At 48.0% G+C, this 23,418-nt stretch overlaps 1 protein-coding gene across 1 annotated transcript in view; it reads right to left on the reverse strand.

The window, feature by feature from the left end:
- Positions 1 to 21,908, reverse strand: part of TLL2 (tolloid like 2) — a 148,747-nt gene extending 126,839 nt beyond the window's left edge. The window contains exon 1 of the mRNA XM_032281152.1: positions 19,228 to 21,908. Coding sequence (XP_032137043.1) covers positions 19,228 to 19,399 — 172 coding nt within the window. The 5' untranslated portion in view covers positions 19,400 to 21,908. The remainder of the gene's footprint in view (positions 1 to 19,227) is intronic.
- Positions 21,909 to 23,418: the final 1,510 nt, after the last annotated feature.

Raw genomic sequence — 23,418 nt, forward strand, 5'->3', positions numbered from 1 at the left:
GATAAGAAAGAGCAAGCCACTGTCAGGACAGGAGCAGGAGGGGCGCAGTGAGGGTCAGCTGCAGACAGTGAGGGTAAGGCAGGACAGAAGGCCAGAGAATCTGAGAGGCTGAGCAGGGGCAAAAAGGGAGGCTGAGAATCAGGGAATGGGATCCTGGGGCTGTTAGAGCACCCAGGGTTGAGTGGGTAACCAGGAGTCCCTCATTCTGGTACAGCACTTTACAGTATGCCACCCCTTCCACGCATATATCCTCCTCTCCTGCAAACAGCCCCCACACCTGAAACCTCAGCATCCAGCACAGGGTCTGGCACTGATCTTCAGAACATTCTCATCCCTGAATCAGTGAGTGAACAAATGCCCCCTGGCAGAAGTCCTAGAGGAAGGCAGGAAGGCCACCAGCCCAATCTTATAGGGAAAAGCGAGGCTTAGGAAAGTTAATGACTAGCCCAAGTCGACAATCTGTAAGAAGGGGACAGGGCTTGAACTCAGACCTTTTGGCTCCAAATTCCAGGCTCAGAGCTCGGTTCACCACCCTGCACAGGAGGCAGGTCCCAGCATTGGAATTCAAGGATGTGCTCTGCCAACAGAGGAGCCACCAGCCTAGCCAGGTGGGGACAGCCTGGGCGGCTGCTTTCAAGAGACAAAGTGCAGGAGGGGTTGAGCCTGGAGGAGTCTTCATACTTCTCCACACTGGAGATTCCAAGAGTCTAGTGGTGAATGGCCCCTGAACTGGGGTTTGCAGAGCTGGGGAGACTTTGAGCCAGGCAGCAGCCAGCTAGTCAGAGGGAGACCCCTTCCGTCTGCTGCCACCTTCCACCAACTGCACTATCTCCAAGACTCTGTTCTTTGGCACTCAGAGAATGGCATGCTCAGGGCAGCCCCCAAACTTCCTGGTCCATCCTGGCCAATGCCCTGCCCTGCCCCAGGGCTTGCTCCAAACCAAGGAGGACTTGGGTTTTATCCGAGGAGAGTGACTTGCAGGAGGTACCCACCCTACCTCATCTCACAACCAGGACACTTCCTGATTTTCATTTCTACACGTAGACCTCAGGGCTATATTAAGGCATGGTTTACTGTTCAGTCAGCTTCCTCCCTATGGACCTAATCACAAATGCTCTGCAGTGGCTCTGTATCTTGGGACATGAAGCATGGTCTACACAGGGCAAGAGACATGGTCTGCACCTCCACAGTCTTACTGGAAGCTGTGTGTTTCCCTTTAAGGCATTTTCTTCACTCATACAATGAGACACAGGTGACTCGGATGGACACTGCAGTTTGGAAACCAATGGAGTCCATGGTCTCTGACCTAACATTTGATTTCGCTACAATTTCTTTTAGAGAAACATAGGGTATCTGCCTGGGGCTTGCTGTTTGTCCACTCCAATAACAAGCCACTCAGGAAGCAGGCAAGACTTCGTAGATGTTCCATAAGATAGTCACCTAGAGATAAGCCCAGGTTATTGGAGGAACTAAATATGTAGAATTCAAACCATTGGAATTCCTCTCAGGAAACAGGCTGAGGTGGTGCAGAGGGGCCAGAGGCGGGGAGCGTTACAGGGAAATCCTACCCACAGATGCATTTAGTTCATTGCAAGTTTCCAGCGGAGGGATTTAACAGGTTTAAAGCAGTTTTCTGTGAATCTTTGTCAAGGGAGTGTATGTACAAACAAACAGGGAGGGTTTTTTTAGTAAAAAGTTAATCGGCTTAAAGTGTGCAACTAAATAAGCAAAGCTTACATTAAAGTGACCCACAGAGAAAGGACCCCTAGAAAGAAAGTTCTAGGAAATACAATATGGCCTCTATGTTCTTTTGTCGTTCCACACTATAAATATTCATGGGACAGTGTTAATGGGGTCCACAGCTCTATGCAACCACAATAGTTTTTTTGTTTATTCTCAGGACCATGAACTTTGAAACCATGACCCTAAATTTCAGGACTCTGCATTCAGGCGCGTTTGCAGAGCAGGAGGGGAGAGGTTCGGGCTCTCGGAGGAGAGGAAACAGGCGAGATGTGAATCATGCCTCCTGGATCCTTCGGTTGAGATTACAGGATAGGGTCTGTTTAGTATGAGAAGCCTCCTGTCTCCAGGGTCCCCAGCTGCTCCTGCCTGGGGAGATGGCCTTCTCCAGGAATAGATGGCTCCGTTGCTCAAGCATATGGCAAAGAGTGGAGAGTTGTACATGTTTTAATGGGATCAAACAGATTCGGTGCAAGTTTTACACTGAAGCCTTGGAAAACTTTAAATAGAAGAATTTCTAAGACAGAGAGAATTTGAAAGTCATGTAAGCGATGTCATTGTTTTCCATATGAGGAAACTGGGCTCCAAGAAGGTCAAATGACTTGCTTAAAATATTGCATCTAGAAGCCCTGTCTGGGACTCTCAACCATGAGCTTTCCCTACACCAGAAATGGCAAATAAGACACAAGCATGTGCCCCCCTTACCCACTCCTGCCCAGGACAGATATTCCTAATTGATCACAGCTCTCCTGTCCACTGAGCCTGGACACAGCCACTGAATCCATCTCAACACAGCACTACAGAGGGCCAACAGAAATGGACAGAAATGGAGCACGAGTTGAGACTTATTTGCCACCCATGTCCTACAGCATGCTAGCAACATTCACAATCATAAGGGCTTTCCATTTTCTACTCTCCATGTTAGAAGTCAGTCAGGACCTAGGAGAGCGCCCTACACAGCAAGGTCCTCCACAGACGCTCTGAAAGCCGACGGCTTTTCAAGCGAACACAGCCCTGCCCTCTGCCTTGGCTAACATCATTCTGCTTAACAGATGAGCCAAGAGGGTCTGGCTGGTGCCTGGGCTAGTGACCACCTTGCTTAAAGCAGATACAGTCTCCTGCCTCACCTCCTCATCTGTATCACAATATGGCTGCACCAATACACTTCAGAAATGTCACAGCTTGGCTTTCCCAGCAGGGCTCTCAGTTGACTCAACAAACACACCTGCTCAGCTAATTTCCAGAAAAAGAAAAATTAGCCACAAGATTTGTTTGGGCAGGCAGGCCATAGCTGTAAGGCTGTTTAAATGTTACAGCTCCAAATGAGTTTCATCTCACATGCCACCCCACTCAATGGGTGGTGTTTCTTTGAGCACTGTAAGTTGACTTCTCGGACCCATAGAAAAGAGAGCCATGATCAATTAGTAATATCTGCCATTGGCTGGGAGTGTGGAGTGGGGAGGGGGTCGCATGTGCCACACATTTGCCATTCACAAATTACATTGTAAGGATACTAAAAATGGCCAGGCGCAGTGGCTCATGCCTGTAATTCCAGCACTTTGGGAGGCTGAGGCGGTTGGATCACTTGAGCTCAGGAGTTCAAGACTAGCCTGACCAACATAGTGAAATCCTGTCTCTACCAAAACAAAACAAAACAAACAAACAAAAAAATTGGCCTAGTGTCGTGGTGCATGCCTATAACCCCAGCTACTCGGGAGGCTGAGGCAGGAGAATTGCTTGAACCTGGGAGGCGGAGGTTGCAGTGCGCCAAGACTGCACTCCAATCTGGGCAACAGAGTGAGACTCTGTCTCAAACAACAACAACAACAACAAATACAGATACTAAATATATTTCAGTCCAGGTATTAGCTGGGGCAAGGCCTGAACTATGATTAATGTTATTCTTTGCACACTTATTCTTCACCCTCTCTGCTCTGCTCCATATCCAGGAAGCTTGCTTCTGTGGACTGCATCCTCCAGTTTCCCCTCGGGTTTCCTCGAGCTTCTGGTTGCTTTCAACCAGGAAGAGACCCTAGCAGACCCTAGGGAAAAAGAGAGAGGGTGTGCATTTCTGCCCTGCTAAATGCTGCAGGTCTAGCTGTAGACACATCCCTCAGCGGCTTCCCTCTTAGCCAGGTCCAGCTCCAGTAGCACTGCTCCCTCCCCGCCCCTCACCACAGGAATAGAGGGCTCATCTCTGGGTGTCTCACCTCTCCTGTTTGTTTCCTTAACCCTGCATCTCTAATTAGCCACTCTGTGAAGGTCTCTTCATCTGAAACATCCGGGATAAATTCTGTTTCCTACAGGGACTCTGACTTATATAGCTTTTCTAAGAAAATCGTTCCATTATTTCCATAGCCAAATAGGAAGATGGGAGTCTGGCTGATAATGGGGATGACTACTGTGGCCTATGCCGACAGCTTTCACTGCTGAATTCCAGCAGAATATGACTTACTGCTACCTCATGCCTGCTGCGTCCTCACAGCATGGGCCCACACGGGCTCCATTAGGTAATGGAGAGAGGATGCAGTTTAGGTCCTAATAATCCAAAGCTTCTTGGGCTCTAATTTTACATCCTATGTGCTTGATTTGAGGACCAGGCACATGTCATAAACCCTAATATCTTCACTGTGAAATGATCTTTTGTAGCGCCATAAGTTGCAAGTGTAATTATGCAGGACTCATTCTGAAGACAATGGCCATGGGAGACCCTAAGTCGCAGAGAGTGGAAAGATACACTAGGTGGAGAGGGAAGGAGACCCCGGCTCTACCTCCAGCCATGCCAAGAGCTATTCAGATGGCCTTGGACAAGTTACTGCCCCTCCCAGGCCCCCAGGGTTGTTATGGGAAACACTAAAAGCTTAGAATAAATAATCCTTAAGGTTCCTTCCAGCTTTAACGTTCCAGAATATTTTACTTGGTGTAGCTGGCTAACTTTCAGTCACGGTAGTGGGCCTGTGGCCATTTTGACTACATCTTCTTCATAAAGGTCTAGCCAGTTTAGCTTATTGTGGCAGAGATCGCTCACTGTGCATCAACATCTTTCTCCCTTCTTCCATTTTAAGAGAACCTCTGATTTTTAACTTCAGGCCCTCCAAAATAAAGCTTTTTCAGACTCCCAAATAGCTGTCCATGGCCATGTGACTAAGTTCTGTCCAAGGAGATGATGCAGAATTGACAAACGGCAGCTCCCGAGAAGCTGGTTCTCATACATTCTTTGTCCCTGTTGCTTTTCCACCCCTCCATGTCCAAACCATGGCTGTGATAGTTTGAGCTCTGCCTACCATCCTGACCATGAGGACAAGGACCTCAATGGAGGGAAAGTGGGGTGGCAGACTGGAAGGAGCTTGGATCTCAGATGTTGAAGGACTTCCTGAAGCAGAACTGCCCTATGAGCCCTGAATAGAGACCTCCAGATTTTGAAGTGAGAAAAAAATAGACTTCTAGTGTGTTTAAACCAATGTCCCATATATCAATATATTACCTGTTGGATCCAAATCTAATCTATCCTTCTTTGTCTTGCTTGTGGCACTGGAGCTGGACTCTGTAAACATTGCTCCTTCACCAGTTGACATCATGTTAGGCTTTATCAGTAGAAGACACTGGAAGGTTACTGCACATAGAAGAGGGGATTACTTTTCCTGTTTCCAGTGGTCTCACCTTGCACCTATGGGAGAGGCTGCCAGCAGTGTTCAGGAAAACCACTGGCATCAACCCTTCAGAGTTTTGCCAGTTTCCACTGGGTCAGTATCCTTGCTGGTCAGTATCTCAGTGAACTCCCCCATTCCAGCAGGCCACAGCCACACTCTCTCTTAGGAAGTTAGAATTTCAGCCCGGGACAAGTAGAGGTGGGGATGGCTTCCACCTTCCCTAGTAGTTGCTCCTTGTATCTGCTATTTTTGTCTTCTTTAGTGTTCTCTTTACCTCTTTTGGTAGTCAATCCCCTTTTCCTAGTTAATAATTATATTAAATTTTCTAATTACTGTTCAAATTACTGGTGTGGTTTCAGTCTCTGAACTGGACCCTGATGGACATAGCTAATTAACTTGGGTCTGTTACTAGCAATTTAACTTAACCTGAACTGATACAACCACACAAACATCTCTATGGGAAAGTCAATGATATGGTGCAGAATAAGCCTGCTGCTTTTTAAAAACCCTCTCTCCAAAATTTTTTTGTAGCAAACATGACAGAAAAAAAATCAAAGTCCTTAATTTAGTAGGAACAGGTTCCCACTAAATGTTTTTATTTTAAACTATCTAATTAGAAAAACGAACATGAACAGAGGAAAAGCTGCATGAATAGGAATTGCAATTAGCAGAAGAAATACAAACGGTCAAAACATTTTTAAAAGGTTCAAAATTATTGAAAAAGAAATTCAAATTACAATATAAGTACAAGTTGAAGAAATAGAAAAATACTTTTCTCCAACTAGCAAAGGTTTTCTAAAACTAGAATATAAACTATTAATCCTAATGGGAGTGTAAAGGAGTAAAAAACTTTTAGCTGCACAGGATGGCTCACGCCTGTAACCCCAGCACTTTGAGACCAGCCTGGCCAACATGACAAAACCCCGTTTCTACAAAATAAATAAATAAATAAATAAATAAATATATAAATAATTCCCAGCTACTTGGGAGGCTGAGGTGGGAGGATCACTTGAGCCCTGGAGTTCGAGGCTGCAGTGAGCTGTGATTGTACCACTGCACTTTAACCTGGGTGACAGAGTGAGACCCTGTCTCAAAAACAAACAAAAAAAAACTTTTGAAGGGTTGTTTGAAAAGGAGAATCAGAAGGCCTAAACACATTGGTACTTTTAACCCAGCAATTCTACTTCTAGAAATGTATTCTAAAGAGATAATTCAAGATGTATATAAACACCTAGCTATAAAGACGACTCCAGCATCATTGTTTATAACAGCAAAACAAAACGACCGAGGCCAAGTGCAGTGACTCATGTCTGTAATCCCAGCAGATTGGGAGCCGGAGGCGGGCAGAATCACCTGAGGTCAGGAGCTCGGGACAAGCCTGGGCAACACGGCAAAACCTTGCTTCTATGAAACATCCAAAAATTACATGGTGCATGTGCCTATAGTCCCAGCTACTCAGGACGCTGAAGTGGGAGGATCACCTGAGCCCAGGAGTTGAAGGGTGCAGTGAGTAGTGATTGTGCCATTGTACTCCAGCCTAGGTGACAAAGCAAGAGGAAGGAAGGAAGGGAGGAAGAGAGGAAGAGAGGAACAGAGGGAGGAAGGAAAGAGTCTGAGAAAAAAATCTGTATGTCCAACAACAGGAGATTGCTTAAATAAATTATGGTGCATCTACACAACAGCGTATAAAACAACTTAAATTGGTTTTGTACAAGTATGTTTATTACATAAGCATCTTTTTTGTCATAGAAAAAGCCTCATGATACTAAGTGAAATTGAAATAGAAGCAGGTTCAAGGCAGTGTGTACAGCATTTTCAGAATAAAAATCTTACAATCATGCCTAGAAAAAGTGTGGGAATATCATATAACAGAATGTTCACAACAATTACTTCTAGGCAGTGGGATTACTGGACATGTTTACTTCTACTTGCTGTATACATTTTCTAAATGTTTTCCAGTGGATGGGAATGAGCTGTGTAGTTAAGGAAAACATTTTGTGTTAAAACATTATCTCCCTTTCCACCACCTCAAGGATGCTCCCGTGCCTGCTGAGTATGCTTGAATGAACTCATACATGTTTCAGCCATGACCAGGGCCACATCTCATTCAGGACCCCTCCCACCCACAGCGCCACTATCTCTTCCCACCTTCCCTCCCTTCCCATTCCCAAGGCCATAGCCTCGAGCTCCAGGCTTAGAACACCGGGAGGTGCCCCTGCTTCCTGCTTCTACAGATCCTAAGCATCACAGGTCTTCACTGTAACAGTCCTCTGCTGAGAAACCATCAAGAGCTCCCCATTTTCCTAGGGATATGTTTCAAATGTCTCAGCTTGACTTCCACTGTTCCAAGCTTATTTCAATCCTGTCATTACCATTCTGCAAAGTAAACTAGGGTAAACCCCCAACTCCAGACACATCACAAACATTCGTTACCTTTGCTGACACTGTTCATTCTACCTGAAATGCCTTCTCTCACATCCCAGCTTCTGCAAATCCAAGGCGCCCTTCCAGGCCCACCTCAGAGCTTACCAACCCCCTCACCAGGAAGTCTTCCTTGAGTTGCTTGCTACCCGTTCTGAATCCCTCTGGTACCTCATTGACTTAGTTTTCCATCTGACAAATACTGGTTGAGCACCTACCACATGCCGGCACTATGCTGGTGACTGGGAAACGAAGTCAGGCTTGTTTCTGCTCCTTGAAGCTCATTGTCTAATGCAGAGACCATCATTGAACAATAATACTAACATCAGTAATAGACACAGTTATAGATTGTAAAGAGTGCTTTTCAGAAAAACAAAGGTGATGAGAAATCTGAGAGGGGACCTGATTGAGATTGGGGGCTGGGAAATGACATGTAAGCTGAGTCCTGGAGGATGAGTCAGAGTTGACCACACATAGAAGCCAGAGACATTTCCAGGCAGGAGGAAGAACCCAGTGAGCTGGAGCCTGGCAAGTAAGGGGAGGGAGGCTGAGTCAGAGGGACAGGCAGTAACCACAGCACCCCAGGCCTGCTGATTGCTCTTATCCCAAGTGCAATGGGGTGATATTAAAGGATCCTAAGCAGGTCTAGATCTTGCAAACATAATCACACATGAGTTTGAGAAATATTACTCTGCAACGCAGAAAACAGATTTGGGGAGGCAAGAGCAGCATCAAGGAGATCAGTTCATCCACTACTGCAGCAGCCCAAGTGTGAGCTCAGACCAGCGACAATGAGGATGGAGAGAAGCAGATGGACTCCATTTGGAATTAGAATTGACAGCACTTGGGTTGGGCTGGGTGAGAAGAGGAGGAAAGTCAGGTGTCAGGTAGCAACTGAGTTTCTAGTTTAAGCACCTGGACCGACTCTGATGTCAGTGTGGTATCTGCACCCATGCAGCCCAGTTCTCAGTGAGCCAAGGAGGAAAGGACAGGAAACCATCACTGACTCCCCCGGAGGGGAAGCTACACTGAGCCATGAAAAAGAGTTAAGAAGGAAGGTAGCTTGAGGCCGTTCCTGTGGGAAGCCAGCTCACAGGACTCACATCGACTCCAGGCCAGTAACCCGGGTAGGAGGCAGGGAAAGAGGCTGGGTGCAAATTGCAGGATGAGGCAGAAGATAAGTGGCCCAGCTGGCAGAGCAGGCAAAGACTCAGGGATGAACATCTCATTCAAGTGCTCATGCAGGCGAGCTTGAGAATATTTATTGGTAATTGGCAGAAGTGGTTAGAGGTGGCGTGATCACAGATAGGTCTGTAACCAATCAGCAGGAAAGCTCTGTTCCTGTTGCTATGTTTGCATCCAGGCAGAACCGTATTATGAGCAGGCTGAGAGGGTACCATGAGAAACCTGCTTCTATGCATTTGGTTTATCTGACATCCTCTCCCTGCTTCATGGGTGAGTGCAAGTGAGCTGTGGAGCAATAAATTATCACTTGACACATGCTATGTATCCCAGGAGAACTCTCTGTAGCCCTGAGAGGGAGAGATTAGCATTCACAGGCCAATGAGATTGTTACTTATAGGGAAATCTAAAATAGGGAACAACACTATGAGTAATAATAATAACAGCAAGGAGAAGAGCCAACAATGACTGCTTGCTAAACACTTCGTATTCACCGCCTCATTTAATCCTCAAACAAGCTTATATAATGGGTTTCAATATCATTATTTTCCAAATGAGGAAACTGAGGCTTAGAGAGGTTAAAAGACTCGGTCAAAACTACACAGGAAATAAGGGAGAGGGGGCAGACGCAGGTTTCAAGCCACAGGATATGCAATGCCAAAAACAATCTCTTCAATAGGATGCCTCACTGCTTCTGCTCTTTATCAGCCAGAGCCTCCTTGGGAAAGACTGGCCATGGAAGTCTTCTCCCTCTGGCAGTGGGGAGAGTGGCTGGACCCATCACCCTCAACTAACCTGATACCCATGCACTGACCTTGGGCCTTCTGGAAGAGGGGTAGAGGAACAGAGACAGGGCAGGTATATTTTCACACCTTGCATTCATTTATTCTTCCCTAGGCTTTAGGACAAAGAGTACTTGGAAAGCCAGACTTCTCTCGTCCTTGTCAGATTCCTAGACAAGGATAGAGAAAAAGATAGGGAGAAGGTCGTGGGCTTTGGTGCTCAAGGAACAAATACACAAATGTGACCTTCAGACTGGGCAGCATGGAGAAGCTCGTTCACTGGGGGTGGAGGCAACCAGGCAAAGTTGGAGGCCCCAGGGTTGAAGAGGCCACATGGCCTAGAGGGGAGAATAGGGATTAGAGGTCTCAATGTCCTGTGCAGGTCCCAGCCCAGGCTCTCCCCTGTGCAATACCTCTGAGATCATGTGAGCCAAGGCCATCTCCCTCGAGTGCTCACATCATCTCCTAGAGTGTTTGAGGGACCAATGGACGGGATGGAAGGAAACGAGCTTTGTAAACCATGAGGTGTGGCCCAAAGCCATAAGACTAGGCTGCAGTGTGCGGGTTATCTATCATTCTTCTTCCTACTAAAAAATCATGATGAGAGTTGAGAAGACAAAGGTTTGGGAACTGGTGAAACTACAGCCTCTATTCAGATTGTGTGACCCAGCCTCTGTGGGGGAGGGACTTGTACCTCTATCAAATGTGGCAGGGCTCAAATTCCTGCTCAAACCCCAGCTTGTTGGAACCCAAACGCAGGAACACTGTTTTAGAAAGAGGAGGGGTTGGAAGAAGCCACCAGCTGAATGGAGGCTCAGGTCCAAAGCTACTTATACATCTCCAAATAGCCAGGGGCTGGTTTCTTCAGTAGGGCTCAGACATCCGGTTGGCTTGCAGGGCACCAAATGCCTTAGCCTAATGCCATTGAGATTTATGGAAGATTTAAATTTCTAGGTCAAAGTCTCTGGGTATAGCCAGGCATGGTGGCTCATGCCTGTAATTCCAGCACTTTGGGAGGCTGAGGTGGGCATAACACTTGAGGACAGGAGTTCAACACCAGGCTGGCCAATATGGCAACACTCCATCTCCGCTAAAAATACAAAAATTAGCCCAGTGTGGTGGCGCAATTCCTGTAATCCCAGCTACTCAAGAGGCTGAGGCACAAGAATCACTGGAACCCAGGAAGCAGGGGTTGCAGTGAGCTGGATTCTACCACTGCACACACACACACACACACACACACACACACACACACACACACACAAAGTCTCTGGGTATAGAGGAGCAATAAGAGTTGGCACCATTAGAAAACATAAATTCCTTAAAACATCACCTGGCTCTGTGTATTAGTCCGTTCTCAGGTAGTAAAGATACTACCTGAGACTGTCTAATTTATAAGCAAAAGAGGTTTAACTGACTCGCAGTCCTGCATGGCTGGAGAAGCTTCAGGAAACTTGCAATCATGGTGGAAGGTGAAGGGGAAGCAGGCACATCTTACCTGGCAACAGGAGAGAGAGAGAGTGCACAGGGGAGACTGTCACTTTGAAACCAGCAGGTCTCGCGAGAACTTGCTAACTATCACGAGACCAGCACGCGGGAAACCACCCCCATGATCCAATTACCTCCCACCAGGTCTCTCCCTTGACACATGGGGATTACAATTCCAGATGAAATTTGGGCGGGGATGCAAAGCCAGACCATTTCACTTTGGTTGTTCAGATATTTAGTTTCCTGCCACTTGGACGCCTTGCTGAATTTCTGTGGGATGGCAATAATTTAAAATATACTATTTACTGGATGCCTACCATGTTCAGACATATGATTCTAAGTGCTTTCTCTGTATTGATCACTAAATCCTCATAATAACCCTATGTGGATAGATATTAGTAACCACATTTCATAGATAAAGACAGAGTCTCAGCAAGCCTAAACAGGTTTGCCCACAGTCGTGAAGTGGCAGAGCCAGGATTTGAACCCAGGAAATTTGCCTCTAGCACCTGCTCGCTTTGCCTCCAGGCTGTCTCAGAAGTATGGAAAGCAGTGCTGCTCATACAATTCAATTCACTCCACACACTTGTTGGTGCATAACAGGTTCTTCAGGGCCCACATAACTCTAGCACTGTATATTTCATATTTATTGAGCACTTCTGTTTGCTAGGCATGGTAGCAAGTGCCTTCATATACACGCCTGTTAATCAGAGTTTCTATTAACGGCATGATACATACACGGACACTGAGGCTTTAAAGGCTGAGGGACTTGGTCCAGGTCTCACAAAAAGTGACAGAGCTGAGGCTCGGTGCATTGGTTCACATCTGTAATCCTAGCACAATCCGTGAGGTGGGTGGGTCACCTGAAGTCAGGAGTTCAAGACCAGCCTGGCCAACATGGCAAAACCCTGTTTCTACAAAAATTAGTGGAGCATGGTGGTGGGCGCCTGTAATCACAGCTACTCAGGAGGCTGAGGCAGAACAATAAATTGAACCCAGAAGGTAGAGGTTGCAGTGAGCCGAGATCATGCCACTGCACTACAGCCTGGGTGAGAGAGTGAGACTCTGTCTCAAAAAAAAGAAAGAAAACAAAGTGACAGAGCTGAGAAGGAGAACCAAAGTCAGCCCAGTTCCAATGCGTGGGTATAGAACCACAATATGTCAGCAAGGTCTTTGCTCTCCATGGTCTGGGGAGGGGCCAGGTACTCAAACAACCATAGTTCAGGCTGGGGAGTGCCCTGAGAATAGCCGGAGAAGCAGTGGTCATCCGGACAGTAGAGCTGAGGTACTGCTGAATGAGAAGCCCTGCTGAGTTGTCTACACTCAGCTTCCATTTGGGAGCCTCTTCTGCTGAACAGACTGAGTCCAGCCCGGGGTAGGAGGCTCCCCAAGGGCAGGGTTGACTCTACCCAGCACTTAGACCCTCAGCACCCATGCCAGGCCCACATGCCAGGTGCACGGCATATCTGGGGCTGTGTGGATGCCTCAGTGGCATCATGCCTATCCTCATTCCTCTCCTCTCATAGTGCGGGACAGCAAAGGAAAGGACACTCCCAACACACACGCCACCCTGAGGGAAAGGTGTACAGTGCTGATCACTCACTACCGGGTGGGACAGAAAAGGAAAAAACAGGTTCCATTGATGTAAGACTTGGGGACCTACCTTTGATTACGTTGTTGTGGACTTTTCTGTCTACCAAATATGGGCTCTGTCCACAGAGGCATCAAAGGACCAGCAAGTTCAGGCAGAAGGTCTAGGCCTCAAGCTGTTTCCCCGTTTACACAACGGCAGCCATCATAGCTGCTTGTCTGCTCTGGGGGCTGTGCCAAGGGTCAGTGGGTGGTGTTCTTGCTGTCATTCAGCTCCTGGAACAGCCCCCTCTAAGAGCAGCCCGATGCGTCCTCCTTCCTGGTCCCCGCTTTTCCAGACTCCAGCACCCCAGTGTGAGACCTGGCCACTGCTGCGGACTCTAGGCTCTGCTTGGCATTGGATGGCCACACACTCCACACCTGCTTGGCTGATCTGAGTTCTCAGCTGGAGCAGCTCTGCTAGCCAGCCAGCTGTTCCTCAGGGGCCAAGACCATAAGCTTCCTCCCACAGCTCTGCCCCTGGCCCTGTCCTCATCTGTATTAACTTAAAAAAAAAATCTTTATTGCGATATAACTCATATGCCATAAAATTCACCCTTCACTTACTTTTGAGACTCTGTTTAACAACAATGATCAGGTCTGAAATTAAGAATCCCTTACCCTAATTATACTATAGGAAATAAATTATTCGTTTATTGCAAAAATTCAATTTCTCCTACAGCATTTCAACAAGAGTTTAAGAAGTGCTGTTAGCACCTGCTCTGTGCTCTGATAATGTATATATCATTATATACTTGCCTTGTGCCAGGTACTGCGCTCAGCACTTGACAAACATTATATTATTTAATCCTTACAGAAATCTTGAAAAGTGTACATTACTAGTTCTTTTTTTCCCTGAGGCTCAGGGAAGTTAAGTAACACACTAAAGGTCACACAGCCTTGCCTAGGTGGCAGATTTGGAATCTAGGTCTGGCAGGCTTCAGAGCCTGTGCTCTTAACTGGCTCACACCTCTCCTCATTGCACTGTGGAGTGTGAAATTGTGAAGAGAAGGTGGACTAGATTCTGCTCCTGTATCATTTAGAGAATCGGAAAAGACAAACATTTAACTCCAATATGGCCCTGAAATATTTTAATTCCATCAAATCAGCACCTGCCCATCAGCAAGGACATCATAACAAGTTAGAATGAAAATAAAGATATAAAGACATCAGCCATCCTCACCTAGGTGTGGCCCATGGGTGGTAGTCTGACGGGGACAGGTGGAGCACCAGGCAGATGGCAGCTCCCATTCTGGTGATGGGCCATGCAGGGAGACAAGCTTCCGGGAGGCACCATGTGAGCTTCATCTCTGCTTAAAAACCAAGATGCCCACCCTGCCATGAAGGTTGGCAACTCCAGAGGAGCACTGCTTAGGACTCTACGACCTCTCCAACGCACTCGGAGCACTTTTAGGAGTCTCCGGCACACTGGCCCCGGGCTGCTGCAGTTTCTAGGCTGACGGTTATGTGAGGGCTGCTGGCAAGAGCTGCCCCAGAGAGGGTCTAGGTGAGCCCCAAAAGAAAACCTGATTGGTGAGATGTCTTGGAGAGTATGGCAGAGTCAGGTGAGACACCAAATTCCAGGCAGAAGTAAAGTCTGGAAGTGTGGGTTTGCCCTCACTAATGGTTCCTGAGCCACAAGACATGAGAAACCACCAGCTGTATTTATCCTATCCTAGCATGGGACCCACAGCCGTGAAGAAGGCCCTGGTATTTACCAAGCCATCTACTGAAAAGTGAAGCTCGCTATCAGGCAATTCCCTCAGATTTAATAAACCCAAAAGGCTGTTCAGCATTTTCATATCATTTGAGCCTCATTAGACAATTTTGAGTCACATGCCCTCAGCTCACCTCTGGGCAGCTCCATGCCTCTGCCACATGTCTCCCCGCCTTTCTGCTTGAGAACATTTTCTGACTCTGTAGAGCCCTCTATTCCCAGATATTCAGGGAAGTGAATGACTTGGGGAATGTGGCAAGTCATCTTTTCCAAAACCAGCTACAACAACATCTCCCATTTCATGTGCTCTTTTAACAATGTGATATTGACATGCCTCCCACTGGAGAGGTAGGACTCTGCTTGCCCACCTTGAATTTGGGAGGGCCTGTGGCCGTGATGGAGGTGACAATGTGTGACTCTGAGGCAAAGCTATCAAAGGTAACACAGCTTCCATTTGGTTCTCTTGGGATGCTTGCACTTAGAATGCAGCCGCTGTGATTTGAGGAAGTGTAACTAGCCCACATGAAGAGGCCGCAGGGATAGGCCGCCTAGGTGTTCCAGCCAACAGGTCCCAGGAAGCAGACAACCTCCATAGCCAGACATGTGAGTGAACAAGCCTTCAGATGACTTCAGACCCCACTTGCTGAGTCACCCCAGCCTGTAAGTCTTCCTTGTTAAGGCTCAGCCATCATGGAACAAAGACAAGCCTCCCCTGCTATGTCCTTTCCAAACTCCTAATCAACAGAACATGAACATAATGAAACAGAGGTTGTTCTATGGCCACTGGTCTGGAGAGCTTTCTTATAGGGGAATAGAAACTAGACTGGGGAGCAGACAACGAAGGGCAGCAGCCTTTGGATAAATGCTGCAGCCTCCTATTCTCTGGCAGATAACTTGAGAGGCATTCTGTAAGCTCTTCTAAAGAGCTCCCAGTGGGGTCAGGGGCCCATTGCCTAAGGCAGCTACCTTGATTCCACTCCCTTCATTGGATCTCCTCCCTCCCTGTCTCATTCCTCCTGCTCCCTCAGCCCTGCTTCCTGGGATCACCTTCCACGCAAACTGTCTACACCCAAGTCCTTGTCTAAGGCTCTTCTTTCCGAAGAATCCAACTAAAACTGACCTTTTGTCTATCCTGCAGGGCAAGCATTTTTGTTCCCACTCCTATTTTGTAGCTGAGGAGACTGAGACATGGACAGGTAAAATGACTTGCTCAAGGTCACATGGTGAGTCAGGGGCGGCAGGGTCAAGATAAGAATCTAGGCCCTCTGGCTTGAAATCACCTTAAACATTGTGGATGAGGACAGGCAGGCATGTAGGCAGAAGCAGTCCTCCCAAGCTTTGCTCTCAGAGGCATGGTGGCTGGAAGGATGCCTTGTGGTTTACTGCCAGTTGAACCCTTAGCTGTATTGACAGTATTAGAAGAAAAATAGCAAAGCTATGGACTACCAGACAGAGAACATGCCCCAGATGCCCCATCCCCCTCACCAGCCCCAGGCCAGGAGGGCTTCATAGACTAACTCGCACTCCCCGGTCATTTGATTTAAGTCACCCCTTTTTACAGCATCAAATAGATTGTCTATTAGAAAATCTAAATTTTCCAGCTTAAAACCTGCTTTAAGGTCAGCATGAAGATGTTCTTTCCATCAGTTTCTAGAAAATCTGTTTATAAAGTATCTATATCTCAAGCCCTGTTCTATGTACTTTATCAGGAATCATCCCCATTTACAAATGAGGAAACTAATGTCCAGAGAAATCAAGTGATTTGCCCAAAGACACACAGCTTGTCAATGGCAGAGTAAATGGTGAAAACGGTATTAACAAATTGCAAAAGTAGTGAAATGGTAAAATTACCAGTTTGTTCATCTTCTGAGAGGTTGGGCTAGAACCAACGATCACAGACTCATAGAACACTGGATAGGAAGAAACCCAGCGGGTGTCTTCTATGATCATTACACTGAAGTGCCTGCAAGGTATGAAGCAGGCCCATGGCAAGATGGTTGATGTAGATCAACAGCACAAGCTCTCTGGACATGTTGCTTTGCAGTTCTAACAAGGCAGCCATTTTCATTCTGCAGGTAAGGAACTGGGGCCCAAAGAGGAGGGGAATCGTCCAGGTAACACAGCTCCTGAGAAGCCAGGAATAGAGGCAAGACCCTCCCCTCTGCATTCTGAGTCCACAGTATGGAGACCTGCACCAAGAAGGGAGAGTGGGAGGTATTTTAGCTTTGCAGCCCTCAGGCAGGTCCTAAAGGGAAAACTTCTGGCTGGAAGAGTCAGGGGGCTTTAGGATTTCACTGAGATAGAATGGGAGGCTGCCCCTAGATGGTTTGCGTTAAATAGGCAACCAAGAAGTGCAGTGGCCCACTAGCCGAGACAAGTCCTTTCTCTGAGACTTCAGTACACTGATGAACTGCTTGCTGGCCTTCCAGACAGCTGTTCTCCAGGTCAGGCAATTTCCAATTAGATGGGGTGACTGAGATGTTACCTTTTCCCCAGGTTGCTCTTATCATCGCCGTCTTCTGGCCAGTCTTAGCATCGGAGTATCCCAGGGAGAGGCCAATGGGCTGGGAGAATTCAAGGAGGTTGAGGATGCCTGCGGCTGTCTGAAGCCACACTGGCCAAGATCCTCTACCTTCGGGCCCTGCCTGTGTATCCCATCCTGTCTGTGAAGAATCACAGAATATGCATGCCCCTGGTTATCTTACATTTTCTCTAAAATTACTGAGGAAGATGAGGCTGTAACAGGCAAGCCTGCCTCAGGGTCATCCTCCACAGCTGAGACCGGGAGCTGGATGTCTCTTGCACATCTGGAGTCACAGTGCCCAGACCAGCACCCAACATACTAAGAGGTGCAGCATACATTCCTGAGCAAATCAATCCCTTCCTCACTCCAGGCCTCAGCTGCCTGCACTGCCTCCCAGAGGTCCCAGCTCACACCCAGCAGTGTCGAGAATCTGACTAGCGCAGGAGGTGGTCCAGCCACTCACTTTATCCCACACCTATTTTCCTAGCTTCAGGGGCCCTCTTTTCAGGGCCAGGCTGCCATTCCACAAGTGCTCTGGAGCCTCTTGTCTTGGGCCTTGAATTAGGTCCTATGAGGAACTCATGATACCTGAGCCAGGCATGCTACCTGCTGAGGTTTTCTCCATTTGCCCAGGAACCAACTCTTCTGCCCACCTTCCTAACTCAGAAGCCCCATGAGGTACAGCAATAGGTGGATATTCTGCAGGAAACTTCCCTCACTAAGACCAGACCCGTCAAGACTAGTTTGATCTTCAACCTTCACAAGATTCTCAAGTCTCACAAACCCCTCCTGCCTCCTAGTACCCTGGTCTTCCCCAGACTTTACCCAGTCCTGACCCTGGCAACCCCCAGCCTCGACCCGAGCCACTGCAGTGACAGTAACAATAAAAATGACGACAATGCCATCATTTCATTTGCAAAGAATATTCCCATAAATCACCTGAGCCTCCTATAATTACTGCCACCAATTTAGAGATGAGGAACCTGAAACTGATAGAGGTTTTCAGGGTGTGAAGGGGCGGCCACTGGCCCACAGGCCCCGCAGAGACCTGGCCGGCCACAGCCCCGGGAAGGAGGACCTGCTCCGCCAAGGGTGGAGGTCGCGCTCTTCCCTCCCAATTCCTTTCTGCCCACCGCCAATTGAAACAGAGCCGCACAAAGCCAGAGATAAACACCACCAATGGCCAGGAGCGTCTGTGAGAGCCTCTGAGCCCAGCACCTCCCGGGGAGCGTGAGCACCCTTCTGCCCGTGCTGGAACTGCCCCACACTCATCAGCTTGCTGGAACATGCGCTTCGGCCCTTCGGAGTTATAACGCCTCACCGACTCCAGCTCGGTAGCAGCTCCCCTCGGGACTCAAGAGCCGGCCGGCGGCCCCGGGGAAGCGGGAGCTGCCGAGCCGGGGCGGCGGTTGCGCCCGAAAGGCCGGTACGTCCCGGGGCGCCGTTTCCGGGCAGGATTAGAACACCTGCCGGCTTCCATCTCCGCCCGCCCAGGGCGACCCTCAGGCCCGGACGACGCCGAGGGGCTACAGGGAAGTTTCCGGCTATTCGAGTCTTGCTTATTCTCCCTCGGCCACCCCTTTCCTTTTGCCCACAGTGACGCTTTTCTTTTTAAAATCTCCTCCCAAGCGTAACCACAGATCTTGGGAAACTTTGCGCGAAACTTAGGAATGCTGTGAAATCAGTGCCAGCAACTCCATCTGAGCCTGGAAGGGCCGCGCCCAGCCCGGCACTTCTGCTCCGACCTAGAGTGTCCGGCGGTGGCCAGTGCTGGCCACCCGCTGTCAGGCGATCCTGGCACCCGCCCCGGTCCCTGGGCGTCCTCTTGGCCTCGGACACCCGCCCTGATTCGCTTTGGGAACATGCCGGCTGTTGCCCCCCTGGTGCGCGCCGCAAACCTGGGACCGGGACGTCCCAGCCTTGGAGTGATTTTTAAGCAATTCCGCGGAGGTATTGTCTTCCCGGGGAGCCGAGGATCTCAGCGGAGGGGAGAGGAGACCCGCCCCACAGACGGCAGCGCAGGCTTGCCCACCACCTCATTTGCATTTCAAAGGCAAACTTCTGCGGGACTTCCCCGGCGGTGGCGGCGCCTACCTGCTTTGCAAGGGTCGTGGTAATGCTCCAGCTGCTGCTCGGTGCCCTCCTCGCCGTCCAGCGCCGAGTAGTCCACGACGGCGTCCGGGCGCTCTCCGAGCTCCCCGGCGCCGCGAGACAGCGGCAGCAGCAGCAGTGACACCAGGGCCCCAAGTGCAGTCACCCGGGGCATGGTGGCGCGGGGCCGGCGGGGGCAGAGGGAGTTGCGTGCACGAAAGCTCAGCTTGGCGAAAGACGGTGCACTGGGTCGGTCCGCTGAAGCCGGGACTCGGTGGTTACACTGGGCTGCCGGGCATGGCTCCGGCGCGGAGCAAGCGGAGCGCGGCGCCCCCTGTCTTCGTCAGGACAACTGGGAAGCCGCCTTTCGGAGCTACTAGCCCGGCGGCCGAGGCTGCGGCGGCTGCGACTGTGGCGGTGGCGGCGGTGGTTGGAGCAGTGGCCGCTCCGCCCCTCTCCACCAGGGCTGGACCAAACAGTCCTCGCCAGGGGCCCTGGACAGCCAATCACTCGGGCGCCCGAGGCGAGGCCCCTCCTCTTCCCGGCACCTCCGCAACTTCGGAGGAAGGGGAGCGAGGTGAAGATGCTGAAGCCAAGGGCCGGGGGCCAGCTCTGCGCCCACCCAGCCGAAGGCGCCTGCCCGGGGCACCACCACGGCCTCTGACCCCCGAGAACGCTACTCCTGAAGATCGAGGCTGGGGTTCCCGCCTCGTTTTATTTCCCTAACTCACTTTACAACTCCCCGATGCACACGTGGCCGGAGGCTGCAACAGTGGTTAGAGCTCGGAGCGCTGGACCGGGAGCCCTGCGTGCGCGGTTCGTGTCACCACCAGCTGGCTGTATGCATTCGGGCAGCTGCTTCTCTGCAGGGATGAGTGAATGTCCCTTTCAGTGCAGAAAAAAAAAAAAAAAAAAAAAGTCGAGGATTACGATTCTCATAGCTCTCTCCACATCCTCTAGTCGAGCCATGAAGGGCGCTTGCTGCGGCACCTACCTAACCTAACCTAGCGGCTGCGATAGGTAAGGAAGAAAAGATTTAAGCCCACAGATTTCCCCTCTCGGTGCCCCTATCTTTCAGTGAAACAGTCTAAGAGGCTTCATACAGTCAAAAAGACACAAATGAACAGCTGTACGTGCTCTTTGTGTTGAATTACAGACATGTTTTTATTAAATAATCCACTCACTGTTAACTTGATGGAATAAAATTGACCAATTTCTGAAGTCTGGTTATTTTTTTGCCAATTAAAAACACATGCCCGAATAATTTAGGAGACTAATCAAGAGCTATTTGAAACCCACTTCTACTTTGTACCTTAAATGTAAAAATTGTCAGAACTGAGCCATTTTGATTTAGAGATACAAAAAGTATTACTACTGTGAGGCTTTTCAAAGATCTTTTTATACGAGTAAAATGTTCCTATTAACATACAAAAGTGTATGTGTAGAGATATTTTGCATCGTGCTCAGTAGAATCCTTTTCCAATTTAAACTGCAAGCAGAAAAATGGACAACTTTCTTTTTGGATTTCCACATGGTTTCACATTCATCATTGACAAAATAGTCAATAGGGAGCGCTGGGCTTCATATTAAACTGCATTTCTTGCATTTATGGTCATCTGTCTTCTCATCTATCAACCAGGATAATGATGGTTGATCTTCACACCAGTAAAGAGCTAAAAGTTAACTACTGGAAGGATGCTACTCATGTTTTGTCCTCGCTCTTAGAAATAAATGCAACATTGACCTGCCTCATGCTGTTTTCATCAAATGGGCATGTAACATACAGAATGGAGCTGGATGGGCAGGATCTGGTTAGAAACTGGCAGGTGGGAGGAAGGAACTTGGAGGGGACAAATGTCACCAAATGGCAGGGAAGGCCAAGTGGCCAGTGCATAGGCAACAGGAATGGAAGGGGGTTGAATGACACGCATTTCTGCCTGAATGCCAGAAGGAGTCAAACCCAACTCCACAGCTCTCTGCATTCGCCCCCATGAAGGTCACCACATCTCAGTAGATAAGTCCACAGAGTCAACACCTAAAAGGCTGAACAAACTTCTGTGACACTTCCAGGTCTCCAGATGGCACTAGGCAAACCACCAACTGGCTTACTCATTAAAAGGAAATTCCTCTGGAAAATAGACATGAGAGGCCACCTCTTGTGCAAGCAATAAGGTTGGGAGCCTTCATGACCTCCAGTCCCCACCTGGTGAGTAGTGGCCCGGTCTTCTCACCAACACCCTTTGTCCAAATATTTTGAAGACAGTGGTGTTCTTGAATGAACAAGCCACAGTTTTATGTTATTAGAGTAGAAGTCCAGTTGAATTGCTACTTTGGCTATCAACAAATAAATGGCAACAAAATATTTGGCTCACTAGAAAGATTAGAAAGGAATGACTGAAAATGAACACTGTAAGATAAAACTATAAAAGCTAAACTCTAATCTGGGTTCAGATAATTTTTAAAATGTATTTTTCTTTAATTTAAAAACTATGAAAAAAAACCAGAGGTAGATTCAGAATAACAGGATTTATGAGCTAAAACTGCTCAACTTAGCTCCATTATTACATTCATTACTTTAGGTTGCTGTATCTTTGGGTCCTCTGTGAACCTGAACAAGTGTTTCTCTCCTCTTATACGCCCATCCCCCACCCAACTCATTCCATCACCCAACTTATACACCCATTCCCCCACCCAACTCATTCATACCCAAGGTAACCGGGTTCTCTTGCCCCTTCAAATCTGAGTTTTATCCACCTGGGCCACTTTCTCATTTTGCCTCTCCAGGCCACTATACCTCATAACTTGCTCCAGTGCAGGGAGCAGAACCTCCAAAATAGAGGGCACTCTCATCATGCCAGCTCATTCCTTCCTTTACACTGCTGACCACCGAGAAGATACTCAGTTCTTTGGAGAATATAATTAAAGAGATTACAATTTTCAACAGCTGTTTAAAACCCTTCCTGGCTCTCCAAAATCTTCATCCAGCTCCTCAGGGTGGCATACCAGGTCTTCCGTCTACCATCAAGCCTTCTTTTCACTTTTGCAGTCTTGGCACCTCCCACATTTTAGTCTTCTGGCATTAAACGTCCTGCTGTCATCCTAACCCAACCTTGCTGCTTCTCACCTCCATCTCTCTGCCTGGGACACCTTGATAACGGCACATCCTACATCCTCATGCCAGCATCGAAGCTACCATACCTGTGACACTTAGCTACCTAGGTCTGCCCTTTCTGGTCTACAATTGTAGCAGACCTCGCTCACCAACCCCAACTTAGAACCACCTTCCATGTCTCACTCTCTAGACTCTCCCTTTTCTTCCTGACCTTCAAGACTAAGTCCTGTAATCCTAGTGGCTTAGGCCAGGCCACTAAGAATAACCATAACATTGGCCAGTCCCACTTATACCAATTTACCCCTGTAACCATCTCCCACCTTTTTTCCTTTGAAACGGCTGTCAAGCAAAGTAATCATGCAAACTTTGAAAATCACTTTAAATAATCAATTAATTTTAAATGCATTTGTAAACTACACTGATTCCATATGTCCCAATTAGGCTTCCTCCACTCTTTTCTAATGCTATAGTGCAGAGTTAATAGTTCCACAATAGTTCACACTTGAAATCAAGAAACTGGCTGCATAGGAGTTCCTTCTCTCCTGTTTTCCAACTGGACAAAAAGTGTTCATTAAAGAAATCAAATGTAATCCAAATTTTTACCAACTATTTGGCTAAGGGGATTTGCCAAGTACAGGTGTTGACTGAGACAACTAATAAAACTAGGAGAAAAGAACCAAGGACCTAATAAAAGCGTGTTGAGTCCAGAGCAAAAACAAAAAAAAAACAAGGAGATTGGTCAGGATTTTAAAAAACTAATCAGGAACAGACAAACAAAACATACAAATAGACATGAAGAAATTAAGCACTGATTTCGATGTGGCACAGTAAAAATAACCTCTTCCATTTGTATACAACACTAATTTTCAATGCGACTTCTACATATATTATCTGCCTCCCAGGTTGGAGGGTGACACCCCTGTTTTGCAGTTACAGTAGGCAAGACAATAAGGCCCTGAATCTTGATTACTTCTGGGCTAAAAATAAGAGCACCTTTAGCTGCCCTGGTTTCTTATCCATAAAACATGGATATCTACTCTATCAGCTTCACAGGATGCTTGTGAAGGAACATGTGAGACTGC

Source organism: Sapajus apella, unplaced genomic scaffold (assembly GCF_009761245.1).
Source record: "Sapajus apella isolate SASKATOON/1434 unplaced genomic scaffold, GSC_monkey_1.0 scaffold13, whole genome shotgun sequence".
NCBI lineage: Eukaryota > Metazoa > Chordata > Mammalia > Primates > Cebidae > Sapajus > Sapajus apella.